Source organism: Physeter macrocephalus, chromosome 13 (genome assembly GCF_002837175.3).
Source record: "Physeter macrocephalus isolate SW-GA chromosome 13, ASM283717v5, whole genome shotgun sequence".
Classification (NCBI taxonomy): domain Eukaryota; kingdom Metazoa; phylum Chordata; class Mammalia; order Artiodactyla; family Physeteridae; genus Physeter; species Physeter macrocephalus.
Window position 1 is genome coordinate 1,185,645 of NC_041226.1, and position 24,938 is coordinate 1,210,582.

The 24,938-nt window shown below is 43.3% G+C and overlaps 1 protein-coding gene across 1 annotated transcript in view; it reads right to left on the bottom strand.

Annotated features, from left to right (window-relative positions):
• XPO4 (exportin 4) overlaps nt 1-24,938 on the bottom strand; it is a 90,321-nt gene that overhangs the window by 37,373 nt on the left and 28,010 nt on the right. The window contains exons 6-8 of the mRNA XM_055089613.1: nt 14,934-15,046; nt 10,534-10,691; nt 10,127-10,301 (exon numbers count right to left, since the gene is read on the bottom strand). Of these exons, the coding sequence (XP_054945588.1) occupies nt 10,127-10,301; nt 10,534-10,691; nt 14,934-15,046 (446 nt within the window). The remainder of the gene's footprint in view (nt 1-10,126; nt 10,302-10,533; nt 10,692-14,933; nt 15,047-24,938) is intronic.

The window sequence follows — 24,938 nt, forward strand, 5'->3', positions numbered from 1 at the left end:
CACTGAGCCTGTGCGACCGGAGCCTGTGCTCCGCAACGGGAGAGGCCACAACAGTGAGAGGCCCGCGTACCGCAAAAAAAAAAAAAAAAAGGTTCTAATGAACCTAGGGGCAGGACAGGAATAAAGACGCAGACGTAGAGGTTGGACTTGAGGACACGGGGAGGGAGAAGGGTAAGCTGGGACGAAGTGAGAGAGTGGCATGGACATATATACACTACCAAATGTAAAACAGCTAGCTAGTGGGAAGCAGCCACATAGCACAGGGAGATCAGATGGGTGCTCCTTGACCCCCTAGAGGGGTGGGATAGGGAGGGAGGGAGGAGATATGGGGATGTATGTATATGTATAGCTGATTCACTCCGTTATAAAGCAGAAGTTAACACACCATTGTAAAGCAATTATACTCCAATAAAGATGTTAAAAAAATTTTAAACAAAAGGCCAGGTAAGTGCCCATCTGGTCGCAGCAGCAGCTGGTGTGTTCCTGCAGCAGAAATCACTAATACCAGCTAAGTACTGGAGCAGGAGATGAATAAGACCGTTTCTGCATACTTAAAGCATGTGCTTTGCAGAAATCATTTGTTAAGTCTTAACAGTTTATGTTGCCAAAATAAACAGACCGGTAACATATCTTAAGAGGAACAGCATCCTCTGACCCCACCGCTCAGAAGGAAGCAGCAGGGCATTTCTAAGAACTCTTTCTGTTGTTCCTTAGCACATATACAATGCATGCTTATCATGGTTTAATCATGCAGATACAGAAAAGTACAAATAAAATGGAAAAGCCTTATAAGCCTTTTATTATTGGAAGAGCATTCCATAATTTCTCCCATAGAGCCCTAATATTAGACAAAACACAAGATCACAGCGGACCATCAGAGCCCCTACTTACTGGATGGTGATTTAAAGTAAGAACTGCAAACTTGTACAGGGCCTCTGTTCCACTTGGAAACCAATACAAGTAACTCATCAGGCAAAGTGTGAGAATTTGGCTGATGACAATTGGCAGCTAGATCTTTCAGTCTAATCACAGAGAACTGAAACGCAGCCGAGTGGTTTTTCCTAATACCTTGGCCCTGCTCCACAGCCCCTCTGGCCAAGACCCAGCCGCCAAGCCGGAGCACGTGCCCCAAGATGACGAGGGCCCAAGCCAGACACTCTGCTCGTGCCTGGGGTGTCTCGGGCCTGCTGCCAGGAGGGCTTTGGAGAGGGGCGCAGAGCTTAGGAGGCTATTTGACTCCACTTTCCCCCATTTGGGAACGGAGGGTGGAGAAGGTAACCAAAACGTGCTACCAGCACTGACATGTCAATGCCCATAATTAACCTGCGAGTGTACCAGGGGTGAACCTGAAGCGCTTCAGCCGCAGAAAGAAATCTGCTTTTGCGTCTGGTGACTATTTGGACACATAGAAGCAGCAGTTCATTTTGTCTCTGACATGCTGGCAAATGAAGCTTGGAAAAGACAACTTTCAGTATGTGGATCTACTCCGCCTGTTAACAGTGATGTGAACTTCAGATTAAAATCTAACATTACTGTACGATTCCAACTATACGACATTTTGGAAAAGGCCAAACTACGGAGACAGTAAAAGGATCCGTGGCTGCCAGGGGCTGGGTGGGGGCGTGAAGAGCAGAGCTCAGGGGATTTTCCGGGCAGCGACACCAGCCTGCACGAGACTGTAATGGTGGCTACACGCCCTGCACATTTGCCCAAACCCACAGAGTGTACAACACAGAGAGTGAACTCTGATGCAGACCATGGGCTCGGGGTGATGACGGCGTTGGTGCAGGTTCATCAGGTGTAACACGTGCACTCTCTGGTAGGGATGCTGATGGTGGGGGGCTGGGTGTACTGGGGCAGGGGTGGGCACTCTGTATTTTCACTCAATTTTGCTGTGAATCTAAAACTGCTCTAAAAAAATTAAGTGTGTGCATGTGTCCCTAACGTTAGATACTGTAAAACTATACATGATAAATCCTGTGCTAGAGTAGTTCTAATATCTCTTATGCTGCAAAGAACTCCAACAGCTTTTTTTCTATAAACAGCAAATAACCAACGTGACAACTCCAAATCATTTCCAGGAAATTGGAAAGCTCTTTCTTTGACCATGAGTGCTATCTTCATATGTAAACATAAGTTACATGAGTCAGTTAAGAAAAGCCTTATGATTCATAGGGACTTCCCTGGTGGCACAGTGGTTAAGAGTCCGCCTGCCAATGCAGGGGACACGGGTTCGAGCCCTGGTCTGCGAAGATCCCACATGCCGCGGAGCAACTAAGCCCGTGAGCCACAACTACGGAGCCTGCGCTCTAGAGCCCACGAGCCACAACTACTGAGCCCACGAGCCACAACTACTGAAGCCCGTGCACCTAGAGCCCGTGCTCTGCAACAAGAGAAGCCACTGCAATGAGAAGCCCGTGCACCGCAACAAAGAGTAGCCCCCGCTCGCCGCAACTAGAGAAAGCCCGTGGCAACTAGAGAAAGCCCGCGCGCAGCAACGAGGACCCAACGCAGCCAAAAAAGACCCAACGCAGCCAAAAAAAAAAAATAATAATAATAATAATAAATGTATTTATTTATTTATTAACAAAAAAGAAAAGCATTATGATTCACAGACATAAAAATTGCAATAAGGTAGGTGTGTTAGCTCTCACATGGAATGTTTCATTTCTGAGGAATAACCCTGTTTAACTCTGTGTTCCGTATTTAGAGCCTGGGGCTGCTCTACCGTTCTCATAAGGACTTGGGAACGAAAGCAAACTGAACAGTCAGAGGTCCCAGAGGGTGGGCAAGAAGCCAACAGCACCAGCCAGGGGTTCCCTGGCAGCACTCATTTGCAAACATGATACAAAATCAACTGGCAGAAATAAGTCTGCACAACATAAACCGTGCTTATAACAACAGAGGGGGAAACTCCAGGTAAACGGAGGGGGAAAAGGTCCTATCAATATACTGTTTCTTAATCTTCATGGCTGGCACACAGTTGTTCATTTTATTATTCTTTACAAATGTTTATATATATATAAAGTTTTTACTTTATGTGAACAGAATATTTCACAGTAAGTTTAAAATTTACAGGCATTGCCATAACCCCCAAGTCCAATGACAGGTCAAATAATACATGTACTGCACGGTGTAAAACAATAAGAAAGGGCATATGAAAGATTAAAGACTGAATTATAATAGTTTATGCTGCTATTCATCTGCTATAAATATTCTTTCCTACTGTAGCATCATATAAAGCAACAATGGCAATACAGAGAAAAATCGCAGAAATGTCACAAACAGATCATGAGCGCTCCATTTTAAAAAGAATTTAGAAGTCTTTGAATGTCAAATGCAAAAGAAATTAATTCATTCTCTCATTTTTTTCCCCTAGCCGGTCCTTACAGCCCAGAATTAATTTGACTCCAGACTACCTATGCAGCTGACAGTATTCCTGGCTTCTGAAATCCCCCAAGAGAAACTGATTTAGTGGGCAAGCACTGCAGCTGTTAGAAGAATCCTAAAAATAGATCACCTAAAAAAAAAAAAATCGACTCCCCACAAAAACACCAAGAGTCCGAGGTGTAATTTTCAGAGAGTTTTTAAATGTTACACTCCTAGATTAACGTAACTTTTTCCTTTTGCAAACATATATGTATTTCCAAATTCTTAATGCTGAAGAACGTATATTCATCAAACACAGTCCCTGGCACCTGGTAGGTGATGGGCAAACATTCACGGAACTGAACTGACCCAGCAGTACTCCCAGGGGCTGGCACAGCGGGGACTGACCTGCCTCACCTGAGGGAGGAGGGCCATCTCTTCTTCCCCCTCATTCCAGCGCCCATTTTCAAAACCCTGGCCCATTTGATCTGGTTATGTCTCTAATGCCAGTCTTGTAAGCAATACAAAGGTTACTATATGAAACCACAGTTATGATAATAAATAAGCTTTAATCTAAATCCACTACATTCTATCTCAAGTGCAAGAATTCTGTGAAACAAACACTGGTTCTGTGCTAGGACTGGAAGCAGACTGAAAAATCAGGGCTGACTCATATACAAGGTAGGAAACACTGCATGGCAAAATTACGATCCAACCAGAATTAAATGAAACATGGAAATTATTTTAAGGATTTCTTTTAATTAGAATCTGTATTGAAGTTGTAATAGTAACCAATTTTCTTTCAAATATCCTGAACAGAGGTAAAGGTACTGTTAGGGTTAAAAAGAAGCATACTTGAAATGTGCAAGGCTACTCATGCATCTCATTTAATTCTTCTCTGATCAGCAAGCAGAGGAAATGAGTGCACACAGCACAGCTGGACAGCTGTGTCGCCCTCTGGACTATCAACCATTCATTCCTCCCCGGCCAGCAGAATGCTGGGTAGGGAGGTTGGCACGGCTTCTCAAACCATCTCTTCCCCCGGGAGTTAAGGTGCAGGGTCGACCACACATTTGTGTTGTACTGACATCACCATTCCAGACAGTAAGTTATTCCCTCTTATCCCTGAAATACCCCCGAATTCCTGCTTCCCACCTCTCCATTTGTAACCTGGCTTCAATGCATTTCTTTCACCACACCTCCTCTCCACAGAGTAATTATCCATCGAGCTGGAGAAACTAGATTTTGAGTTAAGAATGCTGAACTTTAAATGCACTCACTCACCTAAGGAACTGCAAAATTATTTTACTGCAGTACATCTATAATGGACCTCCCAACAACTTTATCAAGATTCTTCTTCTTCTACCTTGTCCTGCTGGTCTTGAGGTTAGGGAACAAATGTACTAAAATTATATGTGAAGTTCTTCCTTTGTAAAGTTTACTACCATCACCTCCCACCTCCCTTACATATCCAACCCACAGCCCCCACGCGCACGTACACACACACACACACACACACACACACACACACACACACACACACACACACACACACACACTCTTCAGAGTTTAAGGACCATGATGGTTGCTCTGTTCAGTTAACATGTTATGTGGCTTCTGGCTGATGAACCTACTGGGGGCTGAACTTAACCGACAAAAGAAACCAAGAAACAAATGAGAGTCTAGAGTTCAAGCCATATTCTCTTCATATTTCACTGAATCAATTCAAATGCATATACTAGTATTATAAACATTTTATAAAATAGTTGACATAATAATATGAGCAATTATTTTGTCAGGATTTTAATTTTTAAGGCAATAATTTCATCTTATAATCCATCTCACCTTTCCAGTCTAGCAAGAGACAAAAATCTGATTTCTCAGGTGCAACGAAAAAATTCTTGGCTTCAGGAAGCCTCCAGTACCACCAAGAAATTTTAACAGCCAACAGAATAAGGTGGCTGAAGACTGGAGTTGCTCTTTTTGAGCAGAGACTTTCAGTTCACTGCAAGTTGCGGGCAGTCATAAATAACAGCCTCTCTTCATACACACGCTACAGCCACCAAACAAGGACATAGCTCAAGAATACATGTTAGTATCAAGAATCTTTCTTCCCAAGAAGTTGCTTTTCTTTTCTTCTTGCTACAGCAACATAATCACCATCTAACACATGAATTCCTAAAACAAGAGACAATCTATATGTATTCCTAAATAAATATACTTTTGAAAAAATACCATAGTAAAACAAAAGTGTATTGCTGGGTACCACGATGTTCATTGCAGGACTATCTACAATAGGCAGGACATGGAAGCAACCTAAGTGGCCATAGACAGATGAATGGATAAAGAAGATGTGGCACATATATACAATGGAGTATTACTCAGCCATAAAAAGAAACGAAACAGAGTCATTTGTAGTGAGGTGGATGGGCCTAGAGTCTGTCATACAGAGCGAAGTCAGAGAGAGAAAAACAAATACCGTATGCTAACACATATATATGGAATCTTAAAAAAAAAATGGTTCTGATGAACCTAGGGGCAGGACAGGAATAAAGATGCAGACGTAGAGGTTGGACTTGAGGACACGGGGAGGGAGAAGGGTAAGCTGGGACGAAGTGAGAGAGTGGCATGGACATATATACACTACCAAATGTAAAACAGCTAGCTAGTGGGAAGCAGCCACATAGCACAGGGAGATCAGCTGGGTGCTCTGTGAACCCCTAGAGGGGTGGGATAGGGAGGGTGGGAGGGAGACGCAAGAGGGAGGAGATATGGAGATGTATGTATATGTATAGCTGATTCACTTTGTTATAAAGCAGAAGCTAACACACCACTGTAAAGCAATTATACTCCAATAAAGATGTTAATAAATACATACATTTTAAAAATCAAAAAAATAAAAATAAAACCTTCCTTCCTGAGCCCAACTAAAAAAAAAACAGTGTTTTGCTGAATCCGTTTTCCTATTGGGAAAAGAAACTTTCAATATTAAAGAAAAACGAAACATTTCACAAGATTAAAGTTGTTTTTAAAAACCTAATATTAAAATTATTGATTTGGGGCTTTCCTGGTGGCGCAGTGGTTAAGAATCTGCCTGCCAATGCGGGGGACACGGGTTCGAGCCCTGGTCTGGGAAGATCCCACATGCCACGGAGCAACTAAGCCCATGTGCCACGACTACTGAGCCCGCGTGCTGCAACTACTGAAGCCCACGCTCCACCACAAGAGAAGCCACTGCAATGAGAAGCCCACGCACAGCAACGAAGACCCAACACAGCCAAAAATAAATAAATAAATAAATAAATTTGTATTTTAAAAAAGAGATATAATTTGAGAGCAAATCACAAAAGATAACATTTTTTAAAATAAACAAACAAATAAAATTACTGATCTGCATGAAACACCAAAACTCAAGAACTGGTCTTACTCAAAGGACAGTACACATAATACAGGCTGTTAGTAAAGCCCATTATAAAGGTTCATTTGTATCATTATAATTCCACATTGTATTGTGCACACCGTAGGGGCACTTTCACATTGTTAATCCACCCCACGAAACATCAGAAGAGACCAGTATCCTAACTACACCCCAAGGAAACATGCGCACAGAAGGTGAAGCAACCTGCCCAAGGCCCTGCAGCTGAGGACTACTTCTGGCTCACGCCACAGTGTCTCCCTCAAAAGTTCATGATCCTTCTCAGTTTTTCTTAGTATGCCTCAACTTTCCGATTTTTACGTATAAGCTCATTTCTTTATACCTTTTGCCATCTCAGGTCAGCAACTATGTATCGTGCACGAGGTGCCCTGGCCTGTGTCCCAGAAGCTCCACCGCGGCCGGGCCGGGTCTGTCCCTGCGCCTCGCCGCCCGCCGCCCACTCCCCAGGCCCCGCCCCCAGCTCACACAGACAGAACGAAAACCCCACGCGGCTGAGATACATTTAGGACTCGCTCAGTCTTCTGGTAACTCACGGTGCAGGGACCCCCGTTAGCCCTCAACTTCACCAACCCTCGCCAATCTGGCTGCTATGAGTCATGCAAAAGCATCAGACAAATCTTTTTCACACAGCCAAAAATAAATAAATAAATAAATAAATTTGTATTTTAAAAAAGAGATATAATTTGAGAGCAAATCACAAAAGATAACATTTTTTAAAATAAACAAACAAATAAAATTACTGATCTGCATGAAACACCAAAACTCAAGAACTGGTCTTACTCAAAGGACAGTACACATAATACAGGCTGTTAGTAAAGCCCATTATAAAGGTTCATTTGTATCATTATAATTCCACATTGTATTGTGCACACCGTAGGGGCACTTTCACATTGTTAATCCACCCCACGAAACATCAGAAGAGACCAGTATCCTAACTACACCCCAAGGAAACATGCGCACAGAAGGTGAAGCAACCTGCCCAAGGCCCTGCAGCTGAGGACTACTTCTGGCTCACGCCACAGTGTCTCCCTCAAAAGTTCATGATCCTTCTCAGTTTTTCTTAGTATGCCTCAACTTTCCGATTTTTACGTATAAGCTCATTTCTTTATACCTTTTGCCATCTCAGGTCAGCAACTATGTATCGTGCACGAGGTGCCCTGGCCTGTGTCCCAGAAGCTCCACCGCGGCCGGGCCGGGTCTGTCCCTGCGCCTCGCCGCCCGCCGCCCACTCCCCAGGCCCCGCCCCCAGCTCACACAGACAGAACGAAAACCCCACGCGGCTGAGATACATTTAGGACTCGCTCAGTCTTCTGGTAACTCACGGTGCAGGGACCCCCGTTAGCCCTCAACTTCACCAACCCTCGCCAATCTGGCTGCTATGAGTCATGCAAAAGCATCAGACAAATCTTTTTCCTCTGCCTTTTTCAATGGGTAACCAATTGTTTCTAACACCGTTTTTTAAACGTCATAAACAGATTAAAAGAAATAGACCGATTAAAAGAAAGGAAAAGAAGTAGCCCTTTTCCTGAATGAAGCCCATTAGGTACAGTGCATGCCTCCCTGTGAAGCACAATTAAACGTCTACTCTCTGAAAGCGCGTCCAGGCTCCCTGTGTCCCAATACTTCTAGGTCAAACCTCGGCAGAAAAGTTGTTTTCCAGTCCCCTAGGCAAAATAAATAAATTCTGAACCTCAAATCTGCAAGCCAAGAAGGTTACAAATCTTCCAGCAATTCCTCTAGAAGCATCCTTAACCCACAAACAAACTATAATAAAAGGCAGCTGTGTTTCTAAACATGTGATCAACGTGCCGTTTAACCAAGGGGGAGGGGGTGGGGGAAAGGGGGATGTTACGTGAAACCCGAGTGATTCAGAATTTGTGATCATGTGAAAAGAGTTTGAGTACAGCTTAAATACTTAAAATTTCCCTCTATTTCCATGCTTAGTACATAATTTTTCTCCCTAGAAATTCAGACCTCACACATGAGGCCGTAAACTTCTATTCCTCCATGACCTACGCTTTCCAACACATAAATAACTTCCCGGCCTGGTTCCTTCCCCGTCAAACCACTGGGGCGCCCACTGTTGTGAACACCGTCATTCCCGAGTTCTTCGTGCTCCGACACCTCTGAAGGGGCACAAATCACTCCCACACGTTTGGCCAAACCCCCAACAAAACAACCGCTGGCACTCTACATGAAATTTTATCAGAGGTCTACAAATATTCTTTTTTACCCTTACAATCTCTGAAAAGGATCTACATTTCATTAAAAAAAATCAGTTTCAACAATTTAATAACTACTTGGTAGGGAAAAAATCAATTACTTCCCAAGATTAACGTAGCTCTTCCCAGGAACTGTTACAAACACAGCTGTGTTGTCAAGGAGTTTAGTACAAGTTTTCCAAATTAAATATAAAATGTGGAAGATAAGCATTTAAAAATCTGTACCAAAAAACATCTTTACTACAGTAATTGGTCTTAATTTTAATGCAAATTAAAATTTACCAAGATATATTATTAAAACCATAGCACCAAAAAAAAACATGAATCAAAATAAGCAGGGTTACAATTATTTGAACCAAATTATATTTACATAATTTCCAGATAAGCCCAAGATTTTTAAATTCTCAAAAAACACTTAAAATTATACACAATCACAACCATACCATAAAGTTCCTGGCACCCCCTGAACTTAGAGTTTATTATTAAAATGGCTTTCAACATAGTTTTTAATAAAAACATTTCATTCCATTTCCTACTTTCAGGTACTAAATTATCTCAACTTAAAATCCTGAGACCGGGGACTTCCCTGGTGGCACAGCGGTTAAGGATCCGTCTGCCAATGCAGGCGACTCGGTTCAAGCCCCGGTCCAAGAGGATCCCACATGCTGCAGAGCAGATAAGCCCGCGCGCCACAGCTACCGAGCCTGCGCTCTAGAGCCCGCGAGCCATGACTACCGAGCCCGTGCACCTAGAGCCCGTGTTCCTCAACAAGAGAAGCCACCGCAAGGAGAAGCCCGCGCACCGCAACACAGAGCAGCCCCCGCTCGCCACAACTAGAGAAAGCCCGCGCGCAGCCACGAAGACCCAATGCAGCCAAAAATAAAAAATAAAATAAAATCTTGAGACAAATAAAATTTAGTCTACTAAAGTGATTTTCCACAAATTTTTAAGAAGTCATGTTCCCAAGCACAGATTGCCAAATGATTTGCACATATAAACAAACACGCGCTCCTTTCAAACAATTAGTGGCCATGAGACACGCTTCAGAGGCAGAGCAGGTCCCCCTGCGAGACAGCGCGGTTCAGTCGGAGCCACTCACCACCTCCTCCAGTGCAGCACTGCGCCCGAAAGAGCACGTGAGGTGTGTCAGGCAGCTCACAAAGGACGAGAAGAGCTCGCTTGGAATGGCGGTTAAGACGTTGCGAGGGAACACAGTTATCAGGTTGCTGATGATGCTGGAGATCCCCACGGCTTCAGAATCTTCTATCTCAATTCTACAACCCAAGGCATGAGCATCAGCGTTAAGTGGAGCAGAGAGGTAACTCGTTTCCAAACATGCAGCCACTCATTTTCAAAGGCACGTCTCTGTGCACTCATTTCAACGGACACATGTAACTCTACTCTAAAATATAAAAGCGGGGGAATCGCTAGTTTCTTTTTTCCTCCACTGTTAATCATGAAGAAGAACCGAAGCTCCTTTTTGGTTCTAAGGGCCAGGATACCTACCCATTGATGGTATTCAGTAAGCCCTCAATGAAGTGTGCGAGATAATCCACTTGGGACCCTTCGTCGGGGAAGATGGGTCCGTGAAGAGAAGCTAACTGGGCGAGGCACTGCAGGGAGTCTTGTGCCATGTCGGAATCTTCTCTGATTTTTCGATGTACCTGTTAGAAAGAATCGCTAATCCATAAACATAAATTCTTTTGTTAACGGTCACGTGTCTATCGTGCCAAACGAGGTGAGAGAAAAATTCACTGTAGCTGAGCATTTCTAGAAAACTAATTCCCGAGTTAAACTAAATTTGAAAATTGTCCCTCAGTCCATTTTATGTTATAGGCCATGACTTTAAACAGACCAATTAACTGTCAGTGGAGAGCTACCTACATTTTGAAATCTGAACTGTCTCCGGCGTGTTATGACAAAGAGAGAAACAGATGCCAGCCAGTCAGACATACTGCTTCTTCTAAAAACAGCAGCAACGACAATCATCTGTATTATGCTAACTATGCCTCTCTGCAGCTTCTTGCTAAAGTTAGCAAAGTTCGGGCAAGAGCATATAGATGCTGCTTCGCTGGAAGCAGACAGTTAAACACTCGCAAAACCAACATGCCCCTCAATCCCTAGAAATTCACTCATTCAAACGATATAGTAACATGGTCTTTCATCAACTCTGATATTGCCTACAATTTATGTGAATCTCATTTTATCCTATATCATTGCTGTTAATTAATTTTTTAAATTTTACTTAAATTATATTTAAATTCACTTTAAACCTCATGTAGAATTTATTTCAATGCTGAATACTGAGGTGAAACACCTGGCATACAGTGTTCTGATGAAGGAAACACTCCCAAAATACTGCTCCCTAATTTTACAGTGTCATTAATATTCTCAGACTTACAAAATTAAAACAGCCAAGGAAAATATTTTTAGCAGAGAAATCACAGGTAATTGTTTATCTTAATCCACCACATTTACTGTGGCCACTTTCTACTTTCCACAAGGATTTGACTTTTCCAGCCCCTCTCTCCCTACACAAATCTCCGTGCTGAGTGTCACACAAGTTAAACATTTATGCTCTATCTGTGTCAGGTTATTTCACTCTGACTCTGCAAATCACTTATAAATTACCTGAAGCTAGGATGTTTCCCACCTATTCACGGGTACAGTGCGGGGACACGGTGAATACTCATAAACCCTTAATTCACTGGTTGATTCCATTAATCTTTAATTCCTGAACTTCTTAAGGTTCTAAGAAATTTAAAATATTAAAAACTCGCTGTTAAGTTACAAAGTTAATTTATCTACTGACATGCTGAAAGGGGTTTAGAAAAGGGGTTGTCAAACCACAGCCCACAGGCCAGACCTGGCCTCCTGCCTGCTTTTGTGTGGCCTGTGAGGTAAGAATGGTTTTTACCTCTTTATGTGGTTGGGAAAAACAAAACCAAAGAATAATATTTCAAGACATGTGAAAATTATACAACATTCACGTGTTAACGGCCGTCAGTGAAGTTTTGCTGTAACTGCTGGTACTGGGAGGGCAGAGCTGAAGCTGCCTCAGAGAACTAATGACCTGCAAAGCCTAACGTTCTACCCGGCCAGTCCCTGGTCTAGAACGACACAAGGGTTTTTCAAAATACATTCTAAGTTTTATATATAGTAAATTTAAAGTACAATCACAAATGCATATATCCATTCTATTCAAGAACTTCTGAACACAGCTTATTCTGAAGTTCCTTATCTGAAAACTGTAACCACATTTCTGTCACCGTGTTTTTTTAACCTTATCAACATTTAAACATGACAGAGACAACGCAACCTGGGACCACAGAGGGCTGCTTCTCCACCCACACAGCCAAATGGTTGCTCGATCCTGGTCCAGACATGAGGAAGCAAAAGAAATAGCCAACATGGATTATGTAATTAAATAAAATAAAAATAAGAAACTGTCCTCAGAGCCTGACTTTACTGGGCATACTTATGTTTCCTAAAATATGAACCCTATAAAACACATGATAAATCAATGGTTGATTCTTATGTAACATGGTAGACGCTTGCTCTTCTTCCATTACAAAAGAATTCTACCGTATCTGAACTATGTTACACAAGTTAAAACCTGAATTCACCACCTGAACAGGGAAGAGCAGAGGGGTAAAGAAAAGCAAAGTCTAGCGGAGGAGACCCAGCGAGGCGACTGGAGAAGCAAGGCAAGAAATACGGACAAGGGATAAAGAGAAGTACGTTAGTAAGACTCTGAGTTCTATGGGAACACACTGAACCCGAGACGACTTGGGGCATCCAGGTTAAAGCGCCCGGCGCGAGGATTACGAGGCTCTGGGACGCAGGAGCAGCCTGTGCTGAATACAGACGAGGAGTCCTTGGTGCAGAAGTGGCGCTCGGTAAGCTATGAGTGGAAAAAGAAGCCCAAGGAACACGTACACAGTCAGCAAAGCTGAGAACTGAGATAGGAACACCAGTATTTATCCAACGAGCAGAGTACGAAGAGACCATAAATGAGATCAGGAAGAATATGTCAAAAAGGAAAAACTAAGGAGAGTGGTTTCTCCAACACCTAATGGAAAAAAGAAAACTGGAGAAGCTTGTCAACTTGCAGGGGGCAGAAGGCCATCTAAGGTCTCCTGAACCCAGACGGGTCACATCTGGGTCTCAAGGCCACGAAAGAGTACACCTAAGTGCAGCGATTCAAACCTAGAGGAAAAGTGACATGCGGTGGAAAACTGCTTCAAAGAGGCAATGAATTCACATAATTGAAAATAAACTTAAAAAAAATGAATGAAATAAAAAGATCAGTCACTGACATTTTTCTAACAAATAACAAAATTAAAATTGTTCATAAAGGGCATACATGAAAGTAACAGGCCACAAACACAAAACTGTTAAAGTAACAAGGTGAAAAGGGGTTAACTTTCAGATGCAGAAGTTATTTGCATGTGGAGGTTCACAGCTGACAGGAGCAGCTGTCCACTGCGTCCAGACAGCTGTTCAGACGGGGGAGCCGTTTCCAGCACTGCCAGCAAGTTTTTCACCTTTTCAAAAACTGCTGGAACGGGATCCAATTTCAGTCAAATGAATAACACAGAAAACTGAACTTGGATACACATCAAAACAATTTCTGCCAGAGGCGGGCAACAGAATGTTAAAATGTAGTTACAATTATCTTTGATACTGATAACGTTTTTAGCCATCATTTCTCGGATTTAAAGAAGAAAATGCAAGGTAATACTCAGTCTGAACATTTCTATAGAAAAATATTTTTATGTACACCTAGGGGTGAAATTTGTAAGGCTAGTGAACAGTACCTTTAAAACACATGAAAAGGTAAACTATAATTAATGGCTGGGATTTGGCAAAATAGCTTTTTCTTTTTCATTGGTCTTTATTTGGACTTTTGCCCCGGTCATTATACCTAACTTGTGTGCTTGCCCTACATCTGCAAACCTGTATCCAAAACACACACACATACTACACACACACACGTATTTTCCATATTTTCCCCAGCTTTTGACTATTACGCTGGTGGGTCCTCTTGGGCAAACATGGGGGCACACTCCTAACTTCTTGATGTTTAGTAAACAATAAACAGGACTACTGAAAGTTACAGCTGAAATGAACTGTTACTCAGTAACACCGACTTAACCCATGGCTGCTCATCAGTACACAAAAAGTGCACTTCTCAAAGGCCCAGGGATCCCCAAAGGTTCCTGACACCCCGTCAGGTTGTCTGTAAGGTCAAAACTACCCTCATAATACCACCACGGCAGTGTTTACCTTTTCCATTCCTACCGTCACACACCCACGTTCTACGTGCCCGTTAACACTGCAACTGAGCGAACGCAGCAGCGCATGAGAGGGCCTGGCTGTCTTCTGTGACGCCAGACGTTGGCGAGCTCTGCAAAAATGTCAACGGTGCCACTCTTCTCCCTAAACTTTCCGTCTGCTTGTTTTAAAAAACATAGCTATTTGTTCACTGAAATGTTATTTATGTTAATATGGAGTGGTTCGGTATTGCTAGTTTTAAGTGAATTAATAAATTATTCTTTAAAGTTCTCAGTTTGAATTTTTAACATGGTAAACACTAATAGCTATAACCCACAGAAACAAAAGCCCTTCGGGGTCCTCGATGATTTTTAAGAGTGTAAAGAGGTCCTGAGACCAAAAAGCTTGAGCTCTACGACGTTAAACCCTTCATAATTATATGACATTTTAATAAATCGGCAAAAACGTTTCTATATGATCTTTGTTTAAGCAAATATACTGATCAGGAGAGAAGGCTTTGGAGGAGAAAAGCAATCTGTCTTGATTTACTTAAAAAAAATGCAAAAGCACGCGTTCTTCCCGTGGCACTTTGCCGTGGCTTCCCTGTGGCGAGGGAGAGCAGGACTTACGGTAAAGAAAAGCTCCATGACCCTGCCGTCCAGAAGCGCCTCCCGCCAGGACTCCGTGGGCTTCAGGAGCACATTTTGCGAGGACTCAAACATGGCTATATAATGTCTGCCCAGTTAGCTGGGGTCAAGGTCAACCACAAGAACATTCCGACTTTGTCTAAAATGTAAGTATATCCTAAATATAACGGAGCCATGCAGAAAGAATGTAACGGAGACAGTTTAAGCCTCTTCACATATGCTACATAATTCACGCCTGAAGCTAAGGAATAAAAGGCATTAAGTGCTGAAAAAAAGAATGCTAGAGGAGTGTAGATAACGGTTTCATCATAATTATATGTCCCGCCGCAGGGGTTCATAAAGCCTGAGCGCAGGTGATCTGAGTGCTGGCAACGGGAGGAGAAACACTAACGCCAAACAGATGCCAAAACTCATGGAAGAAAAGAACCAATGTCTACATGTTGATCCCATCGTGTCCCCCAATATCTTACGGCAGCTAAGACCACTTATACAAAAGGTGAGTCTCATACAGTCTGCTTGGAAAAACAGCGTTTTCCCAAAAGAAATACACTTGCCGGGAAACAAAAGAGAGAACGGGAAGAGCAAGTACACACCCTACCGAAGAACTTCCAAACATCAGAGTATTCAACTGCACCCAGAGACAGTTACCACTTTACGTAAAACTCCACCCCGGGCTAAAGGCAACGCCCACGATGCTCAGGTGCTCACCGTCGAGCCGCTTCCACCAGAACAGAGTGACCACAAAACACACCTGCAGGTGTTTGCGAACGTAACTCATTCAGGGACACGGACGCGGTAACTGAGGATTCAGGAAAGGAGAAAGCTGTCTGGGCACAGACGGCGTTAAGCCCCCTCCACGCTCATCAAATGCCCAACAGAAATACATCAGCGAGACCAGCGGTCCCCAACCCCCGGGCCGAGGACCGGAAACGGGCCGCACGGTAGAAGGTGAGCGGCGGGCGAGCACGTGAAGCTTCATCTGCCGTCCCCATCACACACGCACACACCCCCCCACACACACACCCCGCTGTCGCTCACATCACCGCCCGACACACACCCCGTCCCGCCTGTGGAAAAACCGTCTTCCACGAAACCGGTCCCCAGTGCCAAAAAGGCTGGGGACCCCTGAGCTAGACCATCCTCATCACCCAATGAGAAATTTCAGCAAGTTATCCAAACTATGGTTTGCAAAAGTTAGATATAAGTTCAAATTCTACACGTCCATTAAAGCCCAAATCATTAACAGATAAAATTAAAGGCAACGCTATGGAAATTTTTTTAAAAGATTTTTGTTTAACCCCCTTTTAAAATATCTAATGTTATTTTGTGTCTGAAGAGCAAGAAGGGGCACCAAGAGTTCTTTCAGAAAAGAAGCCATTGCTTGTTTCTGAAAAATCACTCCAGAAATGTTCTGTGACTGCACTTAATTGCTGAACAAAAGTGAAACTCAAACCAGGTTCGTTTAAATCTCACTTTTCTCTTCCTCTGTCTGCCCCCTTGTGGAGGGCAGGGAGAACTGGGGCCAAAAGGAAGGAGCTGCCGGACTCTGCAACAGCAGCTGCACGGGGGCCTCCTGACCCGGAGCCACCGGTGTGTCCGTAGCTTCTAGAACGACTTCATCTTCTCGCGAGGTACCTAGCTGATGTGAGGTTGTTAGTACTGGGCTCTCACCCAGACGAGAACACGACAGCTAAACACTAGGTCTTTCCATGTGTTGTCTAAAAACGGGGGCTTGATTATCACTTAGAGAAACAAACTGAAATGGTGGTGGGTGAAATTATCTGATGTCTGGGATGTGCTTCACAATAGTCTGGGGGTGGAAGAGCAGAGAGGAAATAAAACTTACAGCTGGTGAAGCTGGGTATTCTATTTTTGTGCACCTTTGGAATTTTCCACAATAAAAGTTGGGGCATAAAACAGGGACGCTCAAGCACATGAAATAAAGCACCTGAGAGTAAGGCAATAAAGTTTTGTTTGTTTGTTTGTTTTGCGGTACGCGGGCCTCTCACTGTTGTGGCCTCTCCCGTCGCGGGGCACGGGCTCCGGACGCGCAGGCTCAGCGGCCACGGCTCACGGGCCCAGCCGCTCCGCGGCACGTGGGATCTTCCCGGACCGGGGCGCGAACCCGCGTCCCCCGCGTCGGCAGGCGGACTCTCAACCACTGCGCCACCAGGGAGGCCCAGGCAATAAAGTTTTTGTACTTCCTAAAAAATATTCCACTTCTTTTCCAGGTTAATTCCCTTAACTTTCAATGTTCTATTTTATCAATTAAAAGGCAATTTTCTGTACATAAATTGTTCAGTATCTATTAAATACTTACATTGAGTTCTACACGTTGAACAAAGATGCACAAATTATGACAACCTAGTTGCATTTTTTAAGGAGTCGCAATCTGACATTAAAATGGTAATAAACTGTTTATCTGTCAGACACCCAAATCTAACAAACAAAGTATGTGTATAATCACTAAACACTTTCCATGAAGAAAATAACAGAATGTCTTAATTCTTTATCTGCTCACTAACGGTGTCATGATTTTACTTTTACCTTAGGTGGGATGTGAGACAGTCACTGAACCGTCATAAAACGGCCAGGCCACCTGTCCCGGGTCTCGTTCACACAGCCACCTGGGCAGAGCAAACGCACGCAGCCCCCAGGTGAGGAGCAGCGGGGGCCCCTCAGGGCCCCACACAGAGGAGGGGTGCCGGGCGCGGGAGCGAAGAGTGGTGTTTATGGACTCTGCTAGTCTTGGAAATGTGGAAAAGCTCATTTCAAGTGAGTAAAGAGTCCTGCATCTGACCAAGCCTGCCAGGTACAACACAGCGAGGGGGTCGTCCAGGTCCTGTAGCAAGTGAGAGTTGATTAACGTCAAAGATTAATAAACGTTACAAAAGGAAACGAGACCTAGATGAAGATCTCTTTCCTATCGTTCATTCAATTACAAAATGGGGACATTCCATAAATACTTGTAGATATGAGTGACTGACATCAAGAGGAGACAGAAGGACCTAAGTCTGAGAGAAGCCTTTTTTCCAGCTAGGAGATGGAATTAAGTGCGACTGCCCACCTGAACATCAGGTGCAAAATAATCCTCCAACCTTTTATTTATTTTTTAATCCTGACGTTAGCTTCTCTTGATCTTGGTTGGTTTTAAACACCCTGTTCCCAGCGCCCAGTCTGCGCGGCCAAATGTTCTTAAAAAGCCGACCGGCATGGTTTTAGAATCGTCACTCCTTACATGTCGCCCACAGCACAAGGAGATCTGAGACTTTAATATCTGACACAATCATAAAATACTTTTCTCCAATAATTATTTTAAAGTTCCATGTGAGCTTTGTTTTTAACTCCAAACCTGGAAACGATCTTTACCTCTGGCATGACATCTGCCTCCTATTAAGAAAGCTCACTGGTAGCGCTCCTGGCGAAGAGGCCACGCCACACTAACTGTTCTCTGAAGAGTTACCCTACAGCACTGCAGACTAACCCACCTTCCCTTTTACCAGCCAGCCTAGCACTGCCACCCGGTACCAGTTGTTCATAATAAGAATGAACACATGCTCCAGTGTGTACAGTGAGACACAACCGTATGACTTAGTTATAAATAATCTCTCTCTCTCTACAAAAAGAACGTGTAACTATCTTCAAAAGCATTTTAATACAAACTTACCATAAAAACAGCAAAAAGAACAGTACAGTAATGAATGGAACAGATTTTCAAGGACACTGTGCTATTCGAACAAGAAATACATGTTGTAGTCAGCACACTGGACTGTGAATCTGCTGAAGGCGCTGCCTGCAAAGAGGAGGCAATAAGGGCCCTTCTGTGTTGCCTGAAATACTGTTATTAAGAAGGCGCATGCACTACTTTTCAATTAAAAAGCTAGTGAGAAGCTTATCACAGTGTGAACAGACTGTCACATGCAGATCTGGACCGTTTCTGCACATTCAATTCAACTTTCAATTTGGTATTACCAATTATTTCTGTATCTATGTATAAGTGACCCCAAAATACCACTTCTCCCCAGATAACTGTTAATGTAGAATACTTTAAAAACAACAAGAAGACCATCACTAAACTTCTAGCACTTCTCCTCTTAAGACAATATTTTTTAAATGATTTAAAATTTAAATAAAGCAGTATTTCCTCCTTCTTTCCTAGTTTTGCGTCTTCCTTTATTCCTTCTCTTCTCAAAAATCTTTACTTTTTTCAAGTTCTTGTTTAATAACCTGTAATTCTCTCCAAGCCTAGACTATCATACACAAATGTTAATCATGTTTCTCTTTTCCTGAGATCCAAAAATAACTTGTCCCAAAAAATTGTTATACAAAGCAATAGTCTCTAACAGTTTTAATAAAACAGCAGGTTCCTATTTAAAAGTTGCAAAAGTTTCAGTTTACAGAACTACTTTAACAGCCATAATGTCATAATATCACATTATATTGCTTTATTTTTTATCCAAATATATTACCAATAAAAGAGAAGTCTGACAATGAAGTGATTATTTACTAATTGATCGTTTATTATATGCTTGTCAGATTTTAGGAGACATATGAGTCACACCAGATTGATACCATTAAAGAGCAATCATTTACCAAAATTCAAATCCGATTTTAAACCAATAATTTTCTGGGGCTATGGCTTTACATATTTTTCTAAAATAAATACTAAACTCAGGTCATTTATATTTTGTATCAGAACCATTCATTTTGTGATCAAATAAAATTCAACCCACATGACAGCCACAGAGAGCTGCTTTCAGCCTTTAATAATCCTATGTCTTTTAAAAAATCTGTCATCGCAGCAACGTCACTTCACCTTCCCATGTTTTCACCAACTTCGAGAACCAGGAGCTACCATACAAGGACTCTCCTGTCACTGGACACCATACAAGCCCGTCTGTGAGCAAGGCTGCAATTCTGAAGTCCAAAAACCCAGCCTGTCTTCTGAGCTCTGCGCTCTCAGTCCCCTGGAAATCAGTCACAGCTGGAAGTCAACTCAACCGTGCACACACACACCGAAGAATTAACTCTCCGTCTCCTGGCCCTTCTCCCACGGCCATCCTACCGAGCTCTAAAGCTCTCTGCTGGGGAAGCTCACCCGCTCCTGAGAAACCAGAGGCACAGACGCGCAGCACCTGCCCTGCCCTGGACACGCCGGCCAGCGCCACACACACCCGAGGAGCCAGGAGGACAGAGCTCGGCCGCAGCGGCCGCGACTGCCACTGGATAAACCCACAAAGTCTTCTGTCTCAACCACACAGTGTGACCTGTAAGTGCATGCTCTTAACAGAAGGGGGGAGGTCACCTCTGAAACACACCGGGCCTTCCACATGCAAATGAGGTCTAGTCCATCTACGAACACCTTCTGCGTGGGGATCATCTCGTGGCGGTGACCGACAGTAAAACAACAAACGAGGGCACACAACAGCTACAAATTACCCTCAGGCAAACATGGAAAGTCTGAAAATCTCCACTGCCTATTCTTATAAGAACTTCACAATACAGGAAGATCTTGTAGCAACAATGGACATTTTACAAAAGGAATACTTTAATTTCCCCATCTTCCCATATTCTTTTTATCCCACTTCATTAGTAAAACAAAATTTCAGAAGCAGGGGGAAGCCCAGCTTTTCTTCTTATATATTTAATCTCTGTCACTACTAATTTTTCTAGCAACAAAAACTATTTCTGGCACAGCACGGAACCACTGAGCCCAGTCTCACACAGCACTTAGTCCAAGTAACCAAAGTCCTTTGAAATAAAGGAGAACTGACCTCACCTGAATGTCTTCCAAAGCCTTGCCTCCAAATAGTAACGTTGGCTTTACTGGAAATCCTAATTTAGGTGAAAGCGTCTGTGTCCCGTTACTATTTTATGATCTAGTTAGCTTTCCCCAAGAGCTTGAGTTGAAAAAATTTTTACCAAAACCAAATCAGATACACAAAAATAGAATACCAATAAAAGGCAGTGTAACCAAACTAAAAAAAGAATTATTACTGAAGCCAACATACCAAACATACCTGCCAAGCATTCTTATTACAAAACGATATTGTCATTTATGATTAGCATTGCCAAAACCCCTAAGCATTTATGGACGCTAGGTGAGCTAATGGCTAAACAATATGAGCAGCATAAACAAACATCCAAGCACTGAGACACTACTTCTGAATCACCTTGCCTCAATAACTAAAACATATATACTTGTTAGGCATCTGTTACTACATGCTAGATACCGCACAGTGTGGACAACACAGTGGACAAAACACGACCTGTGCTTGCCTGAGCTTCCAGACAAGCAGTAAACAGGTACTGCTCCAGCAAGCTAACAAAAGGAAAATTACAACTGAGAAGTGGGCCAAATGGGAGAGAAGTGGGCCAAATGGGAGAGAAGTGTGTATAACATGCATATCAGGAGCCGCAGCAAGGGCTTCCCTGGTGGCGCAGTGGTTAAGAATCTGCCTGCCAATGCAGGGGACACGGGTTCGAGCCCTGGTCCGGGAAGATCCCACATGCCGCGGAGCAACTGGGTCCGTGCGCCACAACTACTGAGCCTGCGCTCTAGAGTCTGAGAGCTACAACTACTGAGCCCACGAGCCACAACTACTGAAGCCCACGCGCCTACAGCCTGCAGGGGACACGGGTTCGAGCCCTGGTCCGGGAAGATCCCACATGCCGCGGAGCAACTGGGTCCGTGCGCCACAACTACTGAGCCTGCGCTCTAGAGTCTGAGAGCTACAACTACTGAGCCCACGAGCCACAACTACTGAAGCCCACGCGCCTACAGCCTGTGCTCCACAACAAGAGAAGCCACTGCAATGAGAAGCCCGTACACCACAACCAAGAGCAGCCCCCGCTCGCCGCAACTAGAGAAAGCCCACGTGCAGCAACAAAGACCCAACGCAGCCAAAAATGTAAATTTTTTTAAAAAGCCACATCAAAAGAAACCTGACCTGGTCTGGAGTGAATGACGGAGGCACAACTAGAAGGCAAGAGAAGAGTCCACCTGCAAAGGTTCCAGGGAGGAAGGAAACTTGGCCTGTGGGTGCAGCACCAACAGAAAGAGGACAGAGAGTTCGGAGAGAAAGGCAGAGACGAGACCATCCAGAATCCTAGCGCCCATCTGTAAATGGGGTGGTGGTGTAACAGAGGATCCTAGGACTAGGGTACTTTCTTTAGACAATAATAATCTAAAACAGAATGAAAAGCAGGTGGATTTCATCTCAGATCTTTCAAGACAGTAAGACCAGGGCAGAATGGCCAGAGCAATTAGCTCACTGGGCCAGGAGATGATTTTAACACCTGCCAAATCCCAGGAGCTATAGACTTTGCACCAGGCTTGGAGTGGAGGATGCTTTCCTAAATCACCTTCTACACGTATAAAACCTACATGTAATAATCTTTAAGAAAAATAATGGTTTGCAGGGACTTCCCTGGCAGTCCAGTGGTTAAGACCCCAGGCTCCCAGTGCATGGAGCACGGGTTCCATCCCTGGTGGGGGAACTAAGATCCCGCATGCTGCATGGCACTGCCGCCCCCCCAGCCCCCCAAAAAAGGTTTGCAGAAGACATATACACAGAAAATCCAAAAAAATACTATTCGAACTAATAAACAGGTTCAGCAAAGTTACATGGTACAAGATCAATATACAAAAATCTGTTTATCTATAGACTGCTATGAACACAAAAATAATTGTAAAATCAACTCTATTTATAATTGAATTAAAAAATAAAATACTCAGAATAAATTTAACAGAAGAAGTTCAAACTTCTACTCTGAAAACTATAAAACAGTGTTGAAAGAAACTAAAGATCTAAAAAAATGGAAAGACATCCCATGTTCATGCATTGGAAAACTTCATATTTTGCCATTTGTTAACATGGCAGTTCTCCTCAAACTGATCTACAGATTCAACATAATCCGTATCAAAATCCCAGCTGCCTTTTTTGCAGAAATTGATAAACTGATCCTAAACTTCAAATGGATATGAAAGAGACAGAGAGAAGACTAAATAATCTTGAAATACTGTTACATTTAAAGCCAGGTGATTTTATACCAGGGGGCCAAAACAATTCGACTGGAAAAAAAAAACAACCTTTTTCAACAAATGATGCAGGAACAACAGGATCCTGTTATACCTTATATCTCCACAAAACATAAAACGGATCATAGACCTACCGTATGACAGACCTACATAAAACTCTTAGAAGAAAATATAGGACTAAATCTTTGTGACCTTAAGGACAAGAACAAAGTCAGAGAACTGACACAACTCAAGTTACTATAAATCTACAATAACCAAGACAGTATGGTATTGGAGAAAGAATAAATAGATCAACGGCACAGAATACAGAAACCAGAAATAGACTTACATACATGAAGTCAAATGATCTTTAAACAAAGGAGTGAACTGCAATGGAGCAAAAAAAAAAAAGGCTTCAACAAATGGTACTTAACTACTGGACATCCACATACAAAAAAAAAAAAAAAAAAAAGAATCAAGATACAGATAAGACCTTACGCCTTTCACAAGAGTCAACTCAAACTGGATCATAGACCTGAGTGTAAAATGCGTAACTGTAAGGGAATTCCCTGGCAGTCCAGTGGTTACGACTCCATGCTTCCAATGCAGGGGGTGCGGGTTTGACCCCTGGTCGGGGAACTAAGATCCCACATGACACACAACGTGGTCAAAAAAACAAAAACAAAAACAAAAACCTGTAAAATTCCTAAAAGATAATATAGGAGAAAATCTAGATGACCTTGGGTTTGGCAATGACTTTTTAGCAAAATAACAAGGCATGATCCATGAAAGAAAGAATTGATAAGCTGGACTTTACTAAAATTAGAATTGATAAGCTGGACTTCACTAAAATTAAACCCCTCTGCTCTGTGAAAGACACTGTCAAGAGAATAAGACAATAAGCCACAGACTGGGAGGAAAAATTTACAAAAGACATCTCTGATAAAAGACTACTATCCAGGCTTCCCTGGTGGCGCAGTGGTTGAGAATCCGCCTGCCGATGCAGGGGAACCGGGTTCGTGCCCCGGTCCGGGAAGATCCCACATGCCGCGGAGCGGCTGGGCCCGTGAGCCATGGCCGCTGAGCCTGCGCGTCCGGAGCCTGTGCTCCGCAACGGGAGAGGCCACAACAGTGAGAGGCCCCGCGTACCACCAAAAAAAAAAAAAAAAAGATGTTCAACATCACATGGTCTTTAGGGAAATGCAAAGTAAAACAATGAGATACCACTCCACCCCTATGAGAAGGGTCCAAATCCAGAACACTGACAACACCAAACGCTGCTGAGGGTGTGGAGCCGCAGGAACGCTCATTCACTGTCGGTGGGAACGCAGACTGGTGCAGCCACTTCGGAAGACAGTTTAGCAGTTTCTTACTAAACATACCCCCCACCAAACAACCCAGCAATTGCACTCCTTGGAATTTACCAAAAGGAGCTGAAATTTTATATCCACACAAAAACCTGCACACACATGTTTATTCACAACTGCCAAAACTTGGAAGCAACCAAGCTGTCCTTCATTGGTGGAATGGCTGAGTCCACTGTCATCCAGACAGTGGAATAGTAATCAGCGACATAAAGAAATCAGCTATCAGCCATGGAGGAGCATGGAGGAACCTTAATTGCACGTGACTCAGGGAAAGCCCATCTGAAAAGGCTACACACTGTATGATCCCAACCATATGGCGTTCTGGAAAAGGCACAACTGTGGAGACAGTGAACAGATCAGCAGGTCCCTAGCATATGCGGAGAGGAAGGGGTGAACAGGTGGATCACAAAGGACTTGCACGGCAGTGAAACTACTCTATGTGAGACTGTAATGTGGATACATGTCATTGTACATTTGTCCAAACCTACAGAACACCAAGAGTGACCCCTAATGTAAACTATGGACTTTGGGGACAATGATGTGTCAATACAGGTTCTTCCCTTATAAAAAAAAAAGCCCCCCTCTGGTAGGGTGCTGATG